The following is a 21,388-nucleotide window of genomic DNA, read 5'->3' on the forward strand; positions in this document are numbered from 1 at the left end:
TTTCGGGCTGCTGTATCTTTCTACGCTGTTTGCTGTATTTTCTAATTGAATAGCGGCCGGCCGGAATGGTTGTAGGTCCTTGCTTGTATTTGCTTGAAGTGACAATAAAGGTTCTCCAAAAAAAAAAAAAAAAAGACAGGATAATGTGCGTTTAAAAAATATATATATTTTTTGCAAGGAGAGTGATGCTTGTTTCTTTTCCAGGTCATAATACTGCGAAGTGTTGGTGTGCTTGATGCCCATGTCCCCGTATGAGTGGCCCCCTCCCCCCCTTTTCTTCCCCTCCTCAAGCCTGGAGCGATCACCGGACGATGCAAGCTGACATCCTGTAGCTGAAAGGACTAGACGGATCTACTTTGCCAAAACCAATGAACTGATTTAGTAAAGATGAAGTTAAATGCAAGAAGGCTATGTGTCAGGAATGTGTGTTTAAAGAGGAAACAGAACAACAAAATGTGCTGCAATTGCAACTGTTTTATAAACATGAAGTTAAAACAAAATGCGAGAAGGCTGTGTGTTTTTCACACAGACTGTTTGTTTAAAAGGAAAGGACGACAAAAATGTTCTGTATTTGGAGATTTTTTTTTTTCAGTATAAAGAAAATAATGTTGCCTTTATTTTTTAGCACAAAATATAGAAGTTTGGCTTTTTCAGCAGTAGAAGTTTTGGTATTATCCATTAGACACATTAGGAGCATTACTGAGTTCAAAAGCTTGATTGATTTATTTTGTGCATCCAACAAAACAATTATTCTTGCTGAGTATGCTTGTATGATATGCTTTTATGATTTCCCAGTTTTATATTTCTGCTTTCAGTTAAGAAATGCAGTGCATAAAGCATAGTTGTTTTTCAGTTAAGAAATGCAGTGCTTCAATCATAGTTGTGTTTTTACATGCTTTTATGATTTCACAGTATTATGCTTGTGCTTTCAGTTCCATTTTGATATATGTAAATGGGGATATTCAAAGGCCAGGGGTTGGAATGTAGTCAATGAGCCACTCTTGTTGTTTGGCACCCTATGATGACCTTCAACTACCACCATTTTAATTCACTTTAGTGTGTTATTTTACCCTAGCCTGGATATATGTGACGGTCCTGCATATGCTTGCTTCTCTTCTTTCTTGTAATCTTGCCATCTTTCAGTGGGAGCTGTCATGGAGTAGAACAGTCTTGCCAAGAGCAGTGTGTGTGGGATGTGTATTTGAAAGCATGAGAGGAAGAGAGAGAAGTGGAATGTACTCTTTGGTTTCGAAGTGCTGTGTTGTGGGCAGTGATGCACACATGTGCTCGGTGTTGTATATTGATGAGTTCTTACTATTTTCTTTGACATGGCCTCATGTCACCTTGTTTACTGACTTTGCCTTGCTTAATTATTAGTTCTTACTAGTGGCTTTGACATGGCCTCATGTCATTTTGTTTTCTGACTTTGTCTTGTTTAATTATGAGTTCTTACTATTGGCTTTGACATGGCCTCATGTCATCTTGTTTTCTGGCTTTGCCTTGCTGTTCACACCTAACTGCAAAGTGGGGAGGGCAGGTTTTTGCGCTTTCCTTATTTCCTTATTTTTTTGCTCCTCACTGACCAGAGTGAACTGGATATTATCTGTAGAATGTGCAACTCTGCCTCAAAGTCAAAATACAGGAGCTTGGCCAGCCTCCGTCTTGGCCTTGACGCAGGCTGGTACAGCCAGCTCGTTTTTTTGCAATGAGAAGGGGGCGAGGTTTTCTAGAAGCTTCGCCTCACATTTAGTAATGATATTTAAGCTGGGAACCTTCGAGGGCCAGGTGGAAGCTCACCACAGAATAGAATAGAATGGACTTATTGCTGTGGAGGTGACGGAACTTTAGTCCGGATCGAACTCCTTCCTGAGCTGGTGAAGGGCTCCCCCCAGCTTGAGTTGGCAAGGATGATGCTTATTCGATGGGTGAGGTGTTCCTAACCATTTTTGTACATATTTTCTACTCTTTGCTATTTGTACATACTGCATTTTTTTTTACTTCTATATTTGAGTCACTTGATATTTGGTAATCTGCATTTACTGATATATTTGGCCTACTATTCCAAACATTGCAATAATAAATGTATGCGTGTTATTTTAAATGCATCTGGATTTGTTTTCTTGCCTTGCCTAAAGGGAGTGATGTGTCCCTTTCTCGTCTTTAGGAAGTGCTGCTCAAAGTGTATCATTTAAAGCTGCAGTGGTAAATTTGCCTCCCAAGTGGAAGTGCAGGGTTTGGGTGTGGCTTATTTGTGAGAAGTCACATTCATTACACCCTTGGGGAGAGATCATCAACAAACATCCGTCTCTTAATAACAAAACAATACCACCACACCAGAGGGTCATTAGAGGGCCCTGCACAGACCTTTAGCTATTCCTACAAAAGTAAGATGCAGTCAAGATAGTAAAATCAAGTCACAGGGTGTCAGTCAAAGATTCTAGGAAGTAGACTGCAGTCCATGCACCTTAGGAAACTCTTGAAACCCCAATGAAACGTCACAGAAGGAGGAACAACAAGAGTCTATGCTAAGAGAAAGGGTCACCAACCTCTCAATGCTATTCAGTTGTAGAATTCTCTTATCAGTAATACGCTACAAACCCTTCCCAATGATCATTCCGTTTACCAGCAGGGTAAAGATTCAAGCTATTTCCAGCCCCACCCATTGCTGAGTTTAGGTAGGATTAGGCTCTGGTGCAGGTAGTTACACATTCTAACTGCTTTAAGAATGTAGCTCAGTTCAACAGTTTATGATTCCTTTACCATTAAACACCAATCAAGTGAGTTCAGTCGGTTCACCTTCTTGCCTCCCCTAGTGAAGGCTTAGCTTTACGATTTACCAGAAAGTTGCTCTCAATAATCTTAGGAATGCGGAGGATGTGGCCAAACACTCTCGCCTTCTGTTGAGGGTCCAAGGTGAGGGCCCTTCAGGCCCACATTACACAATGAATAAATGGAAGTACCCAGCTCAGCAGTGGTGACACCCTCGGTTGGTTACGGGTAGACATGCAGCAGAGATGGTAGCCTCCAGGTCGAATCTTCTCACAATTATATGTTTCGACAGTGGCAGCCCCTGTGCAGACAGAGCTCTCCTATCAGGAATGCTGCAGCCCTGGCTCCTCAGCAGTGGCAGCCAGGTGATATGCTGTTGGCACAAACTTGGCCCAACTCAGTTCACAAACTGTTTAGAGAGGGCAGAGGTACCTTTCCACAGCACTGGCCTCCTGGTACACTCTTTGCTAAGAACGCACAGGCCTCTCCTCCTGGCGTTTATCTCATCCTGCATGGCAAGTCGCAAAGCTTCTCACTCTGAGCAGCCACGTATGTTTCCATTCTCCACAGGCAGACCCACAGCTTCTCTAGCAAGCATGTTGACATCAGTTTATGTCTCTCACCTCTGGGAGACTGACTGTTAGACAAATACCAGTACTGGTCACACAGCAGTCCTTCGAGTACTCTGAGGAGCACTCACTTCCTTGGTCAAGAACAACTTGGGACTCGATCTAAGTGCGGTGGTTTGGATCCTACCTTTATACACATATATTAAACAAGAGTTGTGGATCCACTGTCTCATGCTTCAGAACCAGTTTGCATTGGTTCTCTTTCAAGTGTCCTTTTGATGGTGCTGTCCACACAGCCTTTGTGTAAAGTGATGCTTCTCACAGCAGGTACCACTCAGTCTGACCTCAAGCCAGAGATCCACAACACAGGCATATTTAAGTGTGAATTGTCTGCACCTGGCTGTCATCAAACTTCCTAAAGCAGTAACAAGAGACAGATGAAAGAGCAGGCTTGAGTAAAAACATTGTCAACTTGAAAAGCAGAAACATCAGTTCCATCGCCCAGCCTTATCTACCAAATGCCAGTTCTCAGGACGAACCAATCAGCAGCACTTTGTTAACAAAGACTTCATAGAATTTCAAGGTAGCCTGGTCTCCACCATCCTAATATCAGTGTCTGTGTATCCACACTACAGCAACAGGAATGCAGGATACCTCTGGCTTCAATACACAGACTCCAAATACCATACATGTAACACAAACCCTCTGTACACATACACAGATTGTCAGTGCAACGTCCTGGGCACAACATGAGAACAGAACTTTACATGAGAGGGGTCAATAGTCAGTTAAAAAGACATACTAAAGAATCACACAATTTAATATACTGCCACTTTGTGTGCTCCTCCAGATCCTGGACATGGCACTATCCAGGGAAGGCCTAGGTCCCTCTGTATACGCTAGATTAGTGTGGTGCCAATGCCAAAAATAAAGGGCCATGACACCAGTTTCACCAGCAATCATAAACCCAGGGCAGGGGAACATGACTGGTTAATTTGGCCATCTAGTTTTTCGTGCCGGATATGTAGGCAAGCCCGTCTGCGCCCGCCTGCTCCAGGAGGGTCCCAGAGGCCAGGACCCTTGCTTCAGTAAAATCAGATAGTAAGCATTATACGACCAAGGAGATCATGTAATGTAATGTAATGTAATGTAATGTAAGGGGTTTTTGTAAAGCGCGTGGTCACCAGAAGGCATCCCAGCGCTGCGATAGAGTCAGACTCGAGAGGGGAGAGGAGACAGGGGATCATTTAGGGAAGAGGAAGGTTTTCAGTGTCTTCCGGAAGCGCATATTGCCAGGTCCCGCACATAGTTTCAGTGGAAGGGAGTTCCATAGCGAGGCCGCGTTCACAGAGAAGCGGCGGCCTCCTGTGCGTGCTTTCTTGACTCTCGGCACTGTCGCAAGGAACCCCTTGTCGGAACTCAGGGGTCTATTAGGTTTGTAGGGCGTGACTAGGCTTCTCATAATCGGGGGTCCTTTGCCTTGCAGGAGTTTGTGGGTAATGCATAGGGATTTGAACATAATCCTCTCCCGTACGGGGAGCCAATGGAGCGATTTGAGAGCAGGTTTAGCTGAAGTCCTAAGGGAGATGCCCATTAAGAGCCTAGCTGCAGCATTTTGGATTTGTTGAAGCTTATTGATAGTAGCTTCAGGGGCTCCTAAGAAAATCGTGTTACTGAAATCTAGTCTGGAGAGAACTAGACCTTGTATCAATAGCTTCCTAGAATGATGCGGGAGGAGAGGAAGGATTTTCCGGGCAGACCGGAGTAGACCGAAGCAGGTACCTGCTGTCTTTTTCGCTTGTGTTTTGAGCGAGAGGTCCTGCTCCAACCAGACCCCTAAGCTTTTAATTTCTTTTTTTGGGGTGGGTGGGTCCCCTAAACAGGCAGGCCAGATGGAAGAGGGCATTGAGGCCGACTTGTGGCCTAGAAACATGAATTCCGTTTTTGACCCGTTTAGCTTAAGTGAGGAGTCACACATCCAGGTATATATCTTCGTCAGGCATAGATGGAAACTGTCAGGGCATTGATCGAGTTGGGAGAGTGAAACGACCAGTTGAGTGTCGTCGGCGTAACTTACTATTTTGATCCCAAACGGGGCAACCACGTCCTCCAGGGGGGCCATGTACACATTAAACAATGTGGGGCTTAAGGATGAGCCCTGCGGCACCCCACACTGGAGGGGTATTAAGGCAGATCGTGAGTTGCCTTCCCAGACTTGAAAGATTCGGTTCGAGAGATAGATGTTAACCAGGTAAGGGCGGACCCTCGTATTCCTGCCTCGGCCAGGCGCTGAATAAGGATACGGTGATTCACCGTATCGAAGGCTGCACTAAGGTCCAGGAGGATCACTGCCACTGATCCACCTGAATCCAGAATGCGCCTTGCCTCCTCGATGACAGAGAGGAGGGCCGTATCAGTGCCCTGGCCTGGGCGGAATCCGGTTTGAGAGTTACGCAGCCGATCATTGGACTCCAGAAAGTGGGAAAGTTGGTAGTTCACCACTTTTTCTGTGATCTTGCTGAGTCCAGGGAGTAATGAGATTGGTCTGAAATTAGCAAGCTCGAGAGGGTCGAGGTGCGGTTTCTTTAGAAGGGCCTTCACAATGGCCCCTTTCCAACTGGGCGGGACAATGCCCTGGGAAAGAGAGATGTTGATGAGTTCCGTTGCCGGGGTGGCGATGGAAGTGGCTATCTGTTTAAGTAACCGCAAAGGGACTGGGTCGCTAGGGGAGCCGCTTTTGATGCCGGATAAGATTTTGAGAAATTCCTCTACGAAAACAGGATTAAAGGCATTGAGCTGGGGGTCCGTGTCCGGGGGCAGATTTCCAGTAAAGACAGGGTTCTCCATTTGGGGTAAAGTGGATACAATATTTTTTATTTTTTGGTCAAAGTAAATGGCTAGTTCATTACACTTGGCCCCTGATGGATCTTGGGATAACGGGGGGGTCGGGGATCTTCAGAAGTTCTTTGACGATCTGATATGTTTCTCTCGTAGAGTTGGAGGAGTTTTTAATTCTCTGATCATAGAATGCTGTTTTGGCGTTTCTGAGGGCAACTTCATACGCTCTAATTGCGTCGCGATAGGTGTCTTTGTTTGCAGTATCCCAGTTTTTTCTCCAAATACGCTCAAGCTTCTTACAGCCTTTCCTTAGGATTCTGAGCTCAGGAGTGTACCAGGGGGCAGAGCCAGCTCTGGCAGGCTTTTTCCGCAGAATTTTTTTTGGTAGGACTAAGTCCAGTGAGCTCGTAAGCCAGTTTTTAAAATTGGTGTCAGCTACCACGGGGTCCAGAACAAGGGGAGGGGGGGGAACGTTCAAGAGTACGAGTCCAGTTCTCCACCGAGAGTTTCGACCACGCCCTTTCACAATTAGATGTACTGAGCATTTGTGATGTTTTAAACTCGGCCTGCCAGGTAAAAGTAATAAGAAAATGGTCTGACCAAGGGAGGGGAGAAAGCGGCCTGGCCTGAAGTGACCTAATGGTAGTGAGTACCGGGTCAAGGAGGTGACCTTTGTTATGTGTGGCACCTGTGTTCGCAAGATGGATCTCATATGATGTGAGATCAAGGAGAAGGTCAGTTGCCACTTTGTCTAAGGGGTCATTAAAATGGAAATTAAAATCACCTAGGATGGTGAAATTGGGAGAGGAAGAGGCCAGAACGGTAACAGTTTCCAGGAGATAACTAATAAAGTGGCTGGGGTTCCCTGGAGGGCGATAGACTAAGAGGCCTGTGAAGGACATGGTAGGAGATAGTTGAAAATGGAAGTGGCAGATTTCGGAATCCGAAATGGCACCGTCCTTCATCCTGCCAATCAAATGGTCTTTATACAGTATGGCCAAGCCACCCCCTTTACCAGAGGGTCTGATCTGCGAATGGATGAGATACCGTGGGGGGGAGAGCGCGAACAATGTCGGCCTCGGAGTTGGAGGTTAGCCATGTTTTGGTAAGAAACAAGATGTATAGGTTATGGTCCTGTAACAAAAAGTTAATCTCCAGAGAGTGTTCGGGAAGGGACCTACAATTCAACAGGGCCATACGCAGGTTAGTAGTGGCTGGAGGGTTAGTCTGTGGTCCCCGTGAGTCTAGACTACAGAGATCGCAGTGCGTATAAGTATCCTCTTGCTTAAGCACATAGTGACAGCGTGTATTCCTTAGGGGTCTCAGTAAGAGGAGGTCACTCCGAGAATAGGAGATGAGGCCATCAGCTGAAACGGGCATAGGTTCTCGCCCGGAGCCCGGCAGTGCCCGGAAGGGCCCAGACGGGCTTGCCTCTGGCGCGCTAGAGCGCTGTCCTGCCCCTCACACAAGATGGCGCCCGCTGTCTGCGCCTGGGGAGGAGAGGAGTGTGATCCTATGGAGCCCGTAAATCGGCTCGAGGAAGAAGGCAGGGGTCCCAGGAGGGGAGCAAGTACTGAGGTAAATGCGTTTAAAAAGGGGGTTGTAAGTGCACAGAAGAGCTTGAGGTGATTTGTTAAAAAGCGTCAAAAATCGAAAGTTAGCAGCAACAGTACAAATAAAACACCTAGCTTCCGGCTTCCGCCTCAGGAGTACATGCATCTCGCACCAAGCACTTCTGATGCATGCATGCACTCAAGAGATGTCTCTAAGAACATGGTAAGTAGTAGTGAATGGGGGTTCTGTCTACCTAAAAGCATCCCTGAGGCTCCTGGGGGAAAAGAGACGGCGCTAACCTGCGTATGGCACACTGCTACTCCATTATTTGCGTCTCCCTTCCAAAACATAAGACTGAGATTAATGACCTATTGACAGACTATAAGCCCGATGTGCTCTTTCTGTCTGAAACTTGGTAAATAACAGATTCAGTTCCTGACATTATGTTACCGGGTTAAGCCCATGTAGCGAAGATATTAATTTCTTGTATTGTCCTATTTTTCACAATAACATTTCTGCAGTGTACTTTAACACATAGTTTTTTTTAATTCTATTTATTCAATGTTTCAGTTGTACATAGTGCAAGAAAGGGTTTCCACGACATTGGTAATAGGCCTACTTTTCTCAGTGATAAAGATTAATCAGTAAATGCCTTTAGCTGCTCTTGTGGCCTTGTTCCAATCGCTCTCTAAACACATTATCAATGCACTTTGCTGCAACATGTAGTGTCTGGTCAAAGGACACATTTAGTAATTCCAAAACAAACCAAGAAGTGCCATTATATCAAACTGGGGGGTGAGGGGAGGTATAAGCAAGGTAGGGGAAGAGCAAAACATTTACACATAGTTGCATGCACAACAATGTTGGATTTGTCTCTGAAACTACCTTGTTTACACATCTAGCTTCGCACCAGATTATCACGATGCCTCGAACATCATGTACAAGGCCTCTTTGTGCACTCTGTACTTATGTCGTACTATCTTCATCCACGGGGCGACAGTGCTATCTTCAGATCCATAACATTGATAATCTACAAAGTACATCACAAGGCTGCTTTCTATTATAAATAATGAACACGCAGATAGATTAGCAGAGGACGCACTTCAGATGACACCGAGGGTCCCTGCGTTCTGAGACTTCACCACCCAGCGGTCTGACATCTCCGTGAGAGGGTGTCCAGTTTGTGACGAAGACGGTCTCTTACATTCTCTCCCACCAGGTAATGGGGTTGGATCGTCCCTTGGGGGGCATTGCTGGCTTTACACCCACACACCCTCTAGGTATACTTCTAGTAGGGTTTCGCATAGTAAGAGTACACCAGATTACTATCTTGTTTATATGCCTGCATATATACACTGTTTCAGCACCATGGTAGGACTATATCTACTATTTACACTTTTGGTGCTTGTAATCACATTTATCTGCTTCGGTCTACTGATTATATCAGCACATGTATTCTATACAAGAATAACGTGTGACTGAGCGAAAGGTTCTGAGCTATATCCACGACTCATGTGGGGTCAGGGTTGTCATGTGCAATAGTTGCCAGACACTATTCACTCCTTGGTAAGGTTAGGGGGGCTTATGCTGCCATTGTGAGCTATCTGGTCTCTCGGGCCAACATATCCAACGGGGGTGCCTGGAATCAGTCTAGTACAAAAAAATAGTCTACAAGGGATTTTGCTTCTGGATCAATTTTGTTTTTTTCAATTCAATTAGGCAAGTGAGTCAAATAAGATCAAACTCAGATGTGTCCACAAGACAACAACATCAAATGTAAGAAAAGGAATAGAGAGCACACGGAAAATCCTATTTATATAGAAATAGTTTATATATTTTGTATATCAAAATTTGATTCAAGGGAATACATAAAAAGGAGTAAATCAACAGCACAAATGTCATGAAAAGATGTATAAATCAATTAAACAGACATTTCATAACATCCATCGGCTCCTTTAAATAACAGATTACACATTATACTGTATTTACATAGGGGTCTTCTCCTGCAATAACCAATTGTCTTGATGATGGTCTAATAGACAAATGCTGCAAAGACCGAAACGTCGACTTCTCCGTCATCTCCAAAGAAATGTATTGTCTGAAGAGTAACGTTTATTCACTGCTGGTTTACAGTTGCTCTCTGTTTATTTAAAGGAGCTGATGGATGTTATGAAATATGCAAAATCCCTTGTAGACTATTTTTACTTTGTACTGTTCATTGCCCAAGCCTACAAGGGTTTATTGGGTTTCCCATATCTCTCAAGAGTAGAATCAGTCTAGGCACCTCACCGAAAGTTTGTTGTCCAACAAACGCGCAGATCCCACAGTAGGAACTATGCGACATAGTGCCGCCAACGTTGGTTGGGTTCTTATTCATCAGTCTGAAGTAGTTCAGCTGTGCTTTTCTCAGAGAGCCCTACTCGCCTCCAAACCGGAGATGTCCATAGTGGGATGAAAAATTCACCTCAGCTGTTTAGGTACACCCTATGTATTGGATGTCGGTTATTCAAGCTTGTAGGATAACATTTTCCCACATTGTGCTAAACCCTATATCCATAAATGCATTTAATAAATTACCCTTTTTCTTTTAACAATGACCGAACAATCTAAGGACATTGAAGAACAAGAGGTTAGACTAAACATTACAGAAAATTGCAAACATGGAGTTATTATGCAATTATTACATAACGGCCTATTGGCAACAGGTAGGGCCACTCAGCCAATCAGAGCCCTCATTGAGATGAAAGTCTGAAGGTACTTTTGGTATGAACCTCGGATTAGTCCTTAGAATTACAGTATTTCTTTTGAATTGGAGAAAAGGTGCCTGTATTGTGAAAGCTTTCAATTCCCCAATGCGTCTTGCCGATGTGAGAGCAAGAAGAAGTGCCAGTTTCCACAAAAGAAATTTCATGTCTGTCTAATGAATCGGTTCAAAGGGATGCTTCATCAGCTGGGTGAGAACCAAATTCAAATGCCATGTGGGAGACGGAAGCCTCAACGGAGGGAAGACTCAAAACAGACCCTTGAGAAACTGCTTGACAATTATGGATGACCAGAGAGAAGGTCCAGATTGAGTGCGCCTGTAGCGAGAAATTGCTGCTAAGTGAACGTTTATGGATGAATGAGCCAATCCTGCCTTAGCCAAGGACAGGAGATAAGGAAGAACCTGATGAGGCTGAGAAGAGAAAGGGTCAACACCCTTCTTCTGACACCAAATGCAAAATCTTTTCCATTTCAGACGGTAAGTCTTGTTAGTGGAAGGGGTTCTAGCTTGAGAAAGAACCTCTCTTATCTCATCCGAGAGGTGAAGGTTTAGGAACTCTCGCTGCTCAGGAGCCATGCTGTCAGGTGTAAGGAGCTAGGATCCGGATGCCAAATCTGACCTTGGGACATCGTGAGAAAATACGGAACCACCCGCAAAGGAAATGGAGGAGCAAGAGAAAGGAGGTGCAGCTTCGTGAACCAGAACTGCCTCGGCCAAGAAGGAGTTATTAGGATCATCTTACACGGTTCCGCCTTGATCTTCTTGAGAAGCCGTGGAATCAAAGGAATGGGGGGAAAGGCGTACACAAATGCTCTTGACCAAGCTATCGAAAGCGCATTCCCCAGCGACCCTCAATGGTTTAACCTGCTTGCGTAAAACTGGCATTTCCGGTTCATCGGGGTGGCAAAGAGATCTATTGAGGGTTTGCCCCACTGATGGAAAATCTCCTCCAAGACTGTCTGGTTCAGTTCCCATTCGTGGCTGACTGACGACAGCCTGCTGAGCCTGTCCGCCTTTTTGTTTAGCACTCCTGGCAGGTGTTCTGATTGTAGTGATATTCCGTGTAGGATCGCCCGCTCTCAAACTTCTGGGGCCTCCTGAGACAACGGAAGAGATCTGGTACCCCCTTCCTTGTTTATGTAGTGCATGGCCGTGGTGTTGTCCGTGCGGACGAGAACCGCTGACCCTTTCAATCAAGGAAGAAACACCTGCACCGCCAGCCGGATCGTTCTCAGCTCCAGGAAGTTGGTGTGTAAATGACGGTGCTGGGGCAACCAATGCCCGCTGACATGTAAATCCTGAAGCACAGCAACCCAGCGAGGCATCTGTCATTATCACTTGAGGAGCTGGATTGCTGATGAAGGATAGACCTTGGGATAAGTTTTCTTCCTTCGTCCACCACAAGGTTGCCCTTCTCATTGCCGCAGTAATCATCACCGTGTCGTCGAATGAGCCGTGAACTTGTCGCCATTGCCTGTCTAGTTGTTCCTGAAGAGATCGCATCTGCAATCTGCAGTGGGGTATCAGAGGAATGCATGAAGAAATCACTCCTAGAAGGGATTTGTAACGGCGTACTGAAAGACACTTTCTTTTTCTCCACAAATGAGCCATGGATTTCAGCTTTTCCTGCCTTTTGAGGGATGGAAAGGCCTTGTTGTGTCCAAGATAGCTCCCAGGAAATGTGCTGTCCTGGAAGGGAAGAGAAACGACTTCTCCCTGTTGAGAGTGAGACCCAGGTTCCTGAATAGGTTCGTACATGCCTTGACCGTTTCCTCCGCAGCCCCCATGGACAGGGCCTTCAGCAACCAGTCGTCCAAGTATGGGAAGACCTGAAAATGTTGTTTCCTTAGGAAAGCTGCCACCGATGCCAGCACCTTGGTAAAGATCCTTGGGGCAGAGCAAAGTCCGAAGGGCAAAACTCTGAATTGAAAGTGGCTCTTGGCTACTGTGAATCGAAGAAACCTCCTGTTGGCTGGGTGAATGGGTATGTGAAAATACGCATCTTCGAGATCGAGAGTGGCCATGAAATCTCCCGGATTGAGGAGACGCTAGATATCCTGGAGCGAAACCATCCAAAAGGATTGTGAAATGAGATGGGTGTTTAGCTCCCTGAGATCTAAAATGGGGCGCTACTTCTCCAGCGTCTTCTTTACCAGGAAGAACCTGGAATAGAATCCTTGCCCTTTTTGAGAAAAGGGAACCAGCTCTACAGCTCCCTTGAGGAGCATCTGATGAACTTCGAGCTGCAAGAGACGCAGATGTTTCGAAGGCATGGCAGCAGGGGGCTTGGAAGGTGGTATTTAAGTAAACTCCAATGTATGGCCCTCTTGAATGATGTTGAGCACCCAACGGTCTGATGCTATCCGTTTCCAGTTGTCGAGGTATTGAGACACCCTGCCTCCCACAGATGTTGTTGGGGAGGTGGGTACAGCAGGCAGAGCCAGAACGCCGGCATTGTCTCTTGAAAGTATCCCGTCCCTGGCGATTCTGCTTTCCTCTCTAGCATTGGACCGAGAGAAAGACAAGGTTTGGCCTTGTTTTTGTTGGTAAGGTTGCCAATACGATTGAGACGTTGATCCATAAGAAGAGTGCCGTTGCTGTTGGTACGAAACTCTGTATGAAGTAGTACTCTTCCCTCTGGCTCCCCGGAAAGGAGCCTTCCGATACTGAAGAGCACCGAGAGTCCTAGCCGTCTCCGTATCCTTTTTTATATCCTTGAGGGCATCATCGATGTACTTGCCGAACAATGCCGCACCAACAAAAGGGAGGTCCAGGATCTTGTTGTGGACCTCCGGCCTGAACCATGTCGCCCTGAGCCATCCCAGGCGACGAAGAACCGCTGCGCCAGCCAGCGAACGGAAAGCCGTAGTGGCAATATCCATTGCACAGTCTATCACCTCTGCCGATGTCGCTTCCCCCTCCTGCAGGATCTTCTTGGACTCCTGGGGAAGTTGGTCCAAATATGGTGATAGATCGCACCATATTTGGCGGTCATATCTGCCAAGAATCGCCAACGCATTCGCTGCTCGCACCAGAAGCCTTGCCATAGAGGAAAATCTCTTCCCCGCATTATCAAGGCGCTTGCCCTCTTTATCAGGAGGAGTTGTCAGGGGTGCCGAAAGATTACTTGACTTCCTCTGTGCCGCCTGCGCTATTACTGAATCCGGTTTCGGCAGCCCAGTCAAAGACGCCGGACCATCCTGAGGGGTCTTGTACTTATTTTCCTGGCGTGGCAAAATTGAAATTACCGTAGCTGGGTTTTTCATTGCCTTTAAATCCTCATCCCAGATATGGCTGACAATGGGTATAGACCGGATCACCTTCCTGTAGGGCTCTTTAAAATCATAGAGGAAGCACTCTGTTTGTACAGAAGGCATAGGAAGTTTGAACCTACTAGAGGCTCTCTCCATCAACTTGTGAAATCCCCCAATATCTGCTGGGGGAGAGTCCACAGGGTCCGGACTAGGTGACGCTGGGTCCGGGATTACATAATCATCCCATTCCTAACCTTGGTTAGGCCTGTTGCCATCATCCTGATCCTCGTTCGAGGAATCATCATGAACCTCCTTGAACACTGGAGGTATACTTGGAACAGGGTTCAGTGGCTGAGAAACCACCTGAGATGGTACTTCCGGAGAAACCATTATTGAAGCTGCTGGAGCAGGTACAGCCTGTACTGCCAGGACAGAGGCAACAGGAGGAGGAGCCTGAGAAAACCTGGCCCTATAATCCTGTAACATGCCATGAAGATCTGCCAAGAGGGAAGAAGGAACTGAAACCATCTCCAGGCCTGCGCTCTCTTGACGTCAATAAGACTGCTGGTAAGAGCATAATTGAAGGTACTCGCCCTCAGAATCAGTCTCTTGGCATTTCACCTAGAACTGAGAAGGACTATGTGCATAGCCAAAAGAGTCCTGATCATCCCCATCAGAATCCTCTTTTTCCTCAAGTAACAGTGCGGGAGGCAAGGGGGTAACCCTCCTTGGAGATGTCATATCCGGTTTTATCTTTTTCAAGGAAATTGTAATCCTCTCCGTCGCGGTACTGTCGGCTATGGTGTTTCCAGAGAAAAACTCATCGACGAGGTAGTCGTCGGAAGATCCACCGTCGACGGTTGACCCGTCGACAAAGAGATGGGTGTCGTCGACACTGCCGTCAATGAGACTGTCAACGCTCCTGTCGCCGTCGTAGTTGCTCTCATCGACGACACAGTCAGCACCACCGCCGACACCTTCGTCGTCGACACTGTCGTCGTCAATACCTTTGTCTACATCCTCGTCGCCGTAACCGTCGTCGACGCTCCCGTCAACGCTGACTGCACCGTCTACGAGCCTGTCGACGGTGTAACTTTCTTCACCTGCGATTTAGAAGCCTTTGTCGACGGAGTTTTCTGCAGCGTCGTCGATGACTTGGAACCTTTCTCTGACTTCTCAGATGACAGAGAAGAGGGCTTCTTAAATGCCTTAGCAGATTCCACCACTGCTGTAGCTGTAGATAGTACTTCCCTCTCCTTTACACCATGGTGAGGAAATTTGCTAGGACTCCGGATCTCAGACTCACGGGGGGGTCTTTGAGGCCTTAACTGGACGCTCTGAAGAAGGTGAAGGAGAAGCCCTACCCCTTTTGACTGACCTTCTGGATGAGGTTGCAGATGAAAATCCTCACTGTCACTTGACAGAGTTTCTTTTCTTGACTTCAATTTCTGGAGCCAGGCGAGGAGGCGACCCTCACCGTCCCAGAGGGTCTTCGAAGAGAAGGTGCGGCAGATCTTGCAGTACGCAGCCTTATGATCAGGGTACAGGCAACAAATGCAGTCCTTATGCCTGTCCTCCACATACAGCCTTTTCTTGCCACAGGTGGAAGAAGCCTGCTTCTCCTTCTCAGCCATTTCAAGATGAAACACCCAACAATTCTGAAGGAACAATTCTGACGGAAAAATGCTGAAAAAATCCTCAAATAGAGTTGAAGTGAGCAGAACTCAAAGGAGACTCCCTTAGCACAATGTGCGGTAGAAAATCTAAAGTCTGAGGTTCTCTCTGTAGGGTTCTATGGGTAGAGGCTATTCTGATTGGCTGTTACTTGGTGTTGGTCTCTTTTGCAAAAAAGAGGTGGATATGCTACAAAAGGGAATGAGGCCTAGGCCTTTTACTTTCTCTTTTGTACCTAATGCTATGTTATTTTGTTACCGAGACTCCCATTTCATAGACGGGGAATGATACAAGCTATGGGAATTAATGAAAGTTCCAATACTGGGACAACTCAAGGTACCACGTCCAATAGAATTTTTACCGGATGTACTTAAACAAGTACAGAATGAGTACGGAGCACGACCTGCCCTTGACTTAAGGATGAAACCGATAGACAACTTTGCTGCGGTATCAACCAATATGTTAAGTAACATAAAAGGGGACGCAGCAGCATTGGCTATACACCAACTCCTGAGGGAATTTACTTCTGCGCAGCAGGGACGGGAATTAACTAAAATTATCGAACAAACTTATGCTAGGCTAGGCACAGATAATTGGGGGATCAAACCTGGAAAACCACAGGTTGAGAGTAATTCTGAAAAGGATAACTCTAAGCAAGCACCTGATTCTTCAAAGAAAAAATGGGACAATAAACAAATTATGAACAAAATAAGACACAATCACGGGGTGTGTTTCCTCAGCAGGAATCCACTGATACAATTTAAGGAACCGAGATAATATTAACAAGCCTGACAGATATCAGGATACTGCTACACGTTCCTCTCGCCAAAAAGGAAAACACATTGCACTTCAGACTACATCCTTAAAGAGGACAAACCAAAGATAAAAAAAACTCAATTCAAAAAGAAGAATGTAGCAGGAATTTAAATAAGACATGCCCAGACTACTGAGGACTCTGCTTTTGAACAGGGAATGGGCAGCAACGATGCTAGACAGTGCGGAAGAAGTCACAATAGTTCACCAGAAACCGATGGATTATTTGGTGGTAGTAGCGCTGAATGAACATATAATGGTGGAAACACCTGATATAAGGGCAAGTGTCCCACATTGTTTACATTATTTAACACTCCAAATGGAGGGGGAACATACCCAGGAACATCAAGGCTCTCTTTTGGGAGAACGTAACTTACGGTTACGACATTCTTTTGCCTGAAAAGGATTGGCCACCTGAGTTTGTAATGAAATGAGCTTTGCACCCACTGAGAAAATACTCACAGTGGTAGAAACTACTGTAGTGAGATAGAGCGAGCACTAACTCAGGGTAAGCAAATCCTTGTTGGTACTGACCTTAGAGGCCGTTACGAAAGCAATGTCCGAAATGACAAAGCATTACATCCCTTTGACAACGAGATATCCAAATTTGAATGTTTTGGCATTTTGAGAATGTTAAGCAGGATCGTTCTGCTTCCAGAAGAGGCCAAAAACACTGTAATCCTAGCACTTGTGGTTTCAGGACTAGATTCCTATAACGTTCTCTACTGGGGTACCACCCAAGGCAAACTGAAGATGCTCCAACAGGTAAAAAACGCAGCAGCACAGGTGCTGCTGAATATCAATGACACTCTTCTCTAGGTCTAGTGCTTATTAAACTGCACTGGCTCTTTCAAAGCACTTAGCTTCTGCCATAAAATTGTAAAGCTGAGGCCTGTGCTACCTTCAGACACTGATTAAGCCCTAAAGACCTAACAGGTGTCTTAGATCTGTTAAAACTAAGCTAGAGGCTGTGCCAAGCATGAAAAGAGTTCAGATGGGTGGGCGCTCCTTCAGCCTCTTGGCCAAAAACTTTGGAACTTCCTCCTGCTACACCTGAGGCAGGAAAGTTCAGAACTGACCTTTCGAAAAAAACCTTACAACCTGGCTGTTTGAATTAATGTAATTCCTCCTTCCTCTGTAGACTTGGCGGTTGATTTACTAGTGCAGGGACACTCCATTTTGGAGTAACTAAGCGCTTCACAAATGTCATAACATATGCCCAAAAGGCATGTTTTGTGGACATGAAAGCTAAGCATTGCAAGACAAGCAACCTCTTATCCCTCTCCTCGTCAGACCTCCCCCCTACCTCCAGTGCCTTGACCTCTCTAAACACCAGGAGGCGAACATGTAGAATGGCCTGGTCAGTGCGGGCTAAATTCAAATACCTTAATGGAAAGAGGGAAATAGCTGTACAGTGCTACAGTGTCAGCCCAGTCAAAACTCCGACACTAAATAGAGATGGATGTGTTAGCTGGCAGGCATTCAACCACAGCGTTTGGTGGACGGAGAAATTCTTCTCTGAAAGCCCAACTCTCCTCATCAGATCCCCAGTGTTCCGCACTTCCCAAACGTAAATGGAGGAATGAGGGAGTAGGTGGAGGTACAAAGCAGACAGGGTTCAAGCTCCTCCAGGAACGAATAGTAGCAAAACTGCTCTCTTAATCAGAGGGCCTTCAAAGGAAACTTAATGTCCCATAGGAGAAAAACAGCAATCCAAAATGAAAAATTACACAAAAATCTGTCGGACGCATTAATAGGGATCCTACCAATACAGAAGACAGTATAATTAAGGTTGGTCTAAAACAGTCCATCACATTTCAGATATCCTTACCCAATATGTATAAAAAGAAAATACTGGCCTCATGTGAGCCTTTTAATACAGCATACTGTGACTTCTAAAAGAAACAGGGTACTTCTTAAATCTGAATACTTAGATACTGAACATCGGTTAAAGTTCCTCTTCAACAACAGCAACTTCTTGCTAAATTGTTAATCTGGGACTTAGAACATGCTGCAGAGTGACTAGTTATAAAAAGCAGGAAATAAATGTTGTTCTTACAGCTAATTTCTCCTCTTCTTCTGTTTCACTGAGCCATTCACATTCTTCCTCTGTTGGTTCAACTTCACCATTGACAACCTCTCGTCTCTGTACAAATAAATTCACAAACAAATTAAATTGCTTTAAAATGTGTACAGTGCAGTATTATCATTTTTTTTTACGTTCGACAACAGCCAAAACACCAACATTAGAAAAGCAAATTCAAGTAGTAATTCTGTTCTAATTTAGACTAATGAAACATTGTCTCGACTGGTGAGAAACAGAGGACTAGCACAGTTTAAAAGACAACAATTTAGAAACTGACCCTTCTCAATTAGGTATTTTAATCTGAGCAATTCAGTGCTACAGTGAACAAAGTGCAAAATGGTTGGTTGGTCTTCTGGAGAAACACTTACCTGTAAATATAACTTCAGCTGATAAAACTTTCCTCATGACAATTGATCCCTTCTGTCAGAAAGAGGGGAAATATTTGCATTTCACACCTGTAAAGAATGCCACCGTTTCTTGATTTATCCCTCGGTTTTTTTTGAGTCACTGAAGTTCTCCCTAAGTAATCTACTCTTCTGATATTTTTGGCTGGAAGGTGTTCATTCTACTGACGGCCTATGCCAACATTGGTAGATGAATGACACAGATACTACGTTTCGAAGTAAAGGATGAGCTACAGTCAATCGTTTAGAATTCTGTCACTCTGTATAAACAAATACCGTCCCCTTAAGCCCCTGCTTCACCCTCAACATATATGTTGCACCTATAACAATGTGGATTACATCATAACAATATCTAAAAATGTAAATTCTGAAGCGTATAGTACACTCCAAAGAGGTCTCATGGCAAAGTAAGAGTAGGAAAACAGCCATGCCTCACTGCTAGAACATAATCCAAGGATAAAGACACAAATAATCTTGGTCAAACAATTTGGTATTCCATTATTTCCTGAGGGATCAATGTTTTCTTGTTTTTCAAAAAAAATGTTTTTTAAGTAATAAAGATAATAGAGAAAATATTACAGAAAGGGTACATGAAACAATTATAAATACGAAATAATCATATAACTGTACCTGTAAAAAGAAATATTAAATATTCATATGATGTGCATTGGTATAACATTAAATTAAGGAGCAAACAATAGCTACCTCTTACATATCTAGCTAAAAAACATTTAAGATTAATCCATATAGACTATGAAAACATAGTGACAGATACGTTTTAAGGAACTAGATTAATCAACAGGTGTTTCCAAAACAGTTTATAGAAGGCGTCACTAGGAGAATAACCATTAAGGGAAAAATGAGTACCTCGTCTAGTCAAAATAACCCAGGACCACCAGATATGTACTGATAAAAGATGCACCGTTCCAATTTGATGTAATTGATATAGTAGCTGAGATCATAAAAAATCAAATAATTAACTTTAACAAATAAGTATCTACCATCAGTATCAAGAGTATTTGTCTAAAATCTGCATTTGGAGTTTCCTTGAGAACAAGATCGCAACTCAATTATTTTTACCATTTGCTGGAGAGGAAATTATATTCCTGACCCGTTTTTAATTAATATAAGATAATATTTGATCTACAACATGAGTTTCTAGGAGAAAACAAATACCAGCTTTGCGTCTAGCTAAATAGAATATTTTAACAAGCTTAATTGGAAGTCCTAAACGCTCAACATTGAGATACAAATTTAATTTGTTTTGAAGTATCCAAGTGACAAAATAATAACAAGAAAGAGAAAGAGGAGTTAGAAACCAAAGATCAAGACAAGTTGTACTGAATTAAGGACACAGAAGCAGCTTTGGAAAGTAACAAACAGAGAGAAAACAGAAAATATGGAAGACAACATGGACACCTCAACAGAAAATGTAAATCCTAGATGTGAGTCACATATGCACATATACAAGATAAGCTAGTAAAAACAAGCCCATAATCAGTAAATACACAAAAAGGGATACTGAAATAATGATGAGGCCACCAATAAACAATCAATTGACAAGCTCTGATGTATCTATAGAAAGAAGATAATGATAGTCAAGGAATGCTCGGAGATCCTGATGGCGGTGAAAAGATTTAGAGATGTTGTCTTTCCAAATACGCATATTAGAAGGGTCAAAAGGGGCATATTTAAAGCCAGAATACTTTCACTCTGGAACATGGAGCAGTAAATTATTTACGTATGGCAGCTGTTTCTTTTGTAAAGTCTTGAACATTTTTTTTTGGGGGGGGACTGTTGACTAATAGAGGTGGCATTTCTAGAGCAGTTTTTTAATCATGACAGAAGGGTTATGCTTGGCACGTTAAATGTGACTTGTCTGGGTTTGGTCTGACCTGGTTTAAGGTGGGGTTGGCTACGGTGTGCTTTATCAATTTCAAATGACACAGTCAATAATAGTTCAAGATATATTCTGCAATTAGTACCTTTAATGTTTCTGGTAAATTAAAAATCCTCCATTTATATGCTCTTTTACGATTCTCCGAATTCAGGAAAGGTTTGTTGATAGGAAGAATTTTTTCTGTAATGGGGAGTAATTGGTCAATCATAGATTTACTGTCTCGTATCTGAATTTTGTTGTCCGACTTTCATAAATAGATCAGCCATATCTTACTTCTTAATCTCACTAACAATACCATCAGTATTTGAATGAACAGCTTGTAATTCTTAAAAAAAATTTGAAGGGAAGGTTCATAAGAGTCAACAATTTTTTAGATTTAACCCTTTCTCTGCGGCTGCAATTCCGCCGCAGCGCTAAGGAGCGGGGGTGGGGGGGGGCGCGTGGCGCTCCGACGCTTATGACGGTACCGCTCCGTCGCGCCCCTCGGGTGGGCTGTGCTTGTGACGGAGCGGTTCAGTCACGGCCACGCCTGCTCAATAGAACGCGCCGTCACCAGCACAGCCCACCTGAGGGGCGTGATGGAGCGGTTCCGTCATAAGAGTGGGAGGGGTTAATAGGCAGTGGAGCGGTTTGTTTGTGCTTATTAGCATTAGAAGATACTATTTCCCCATCCATATTGAAAGAAAACTGCAAACCAAATCAGCAAAATGTAGAGAAATAGAAAATTCAGTAAGATGGAAAAAAACACTGGGTCAAAAGAAAG

At 44.4% G+C, this 21,388-nt stretch overlaps 1 protein-coding gene across 20 annotated transcripts in view; it reads right to left on the minus strand.

The window, feature by feature from the left end:
- Positions 1-21,388, minus strand: part of NAP1L4 (nucleosome assembly protein 1 like 4) — a 1,123,813-nt gene that overhangs the window by 689,264 nt on the left and 413,161 nt on the right. For all 20 annotated transcript variants that reach the window (XM_078682909.1, XM_078682913.1, XM_078682901.1 and 17 more), the window contains one exon: positions 18,295-18,381. In XM_078682909.1, the coding sequence (XP_078539035.1) occupies positions 18,295-18,381 (87 nt within the window). The remainder of the gene's footprint in view (positions 1-18,294; positions 18,382-21,388) is intronic.

The sequence above is a fragment of the Lissotriton helveticus genome, chromosome 3_1, assembly GCF_964261635.1.
Source record: "Lissotriton helveticus chromosome 3_1, aLisHel1.1, whole genome shotgun sequence".
In the NCBI taxonomy this organism is placed as follows: Eukaryota; Metazoa; Chordata; class Amphibia; order Caudata; family Salamandridae; genus Lissotriton; species Lissotriton helveticus.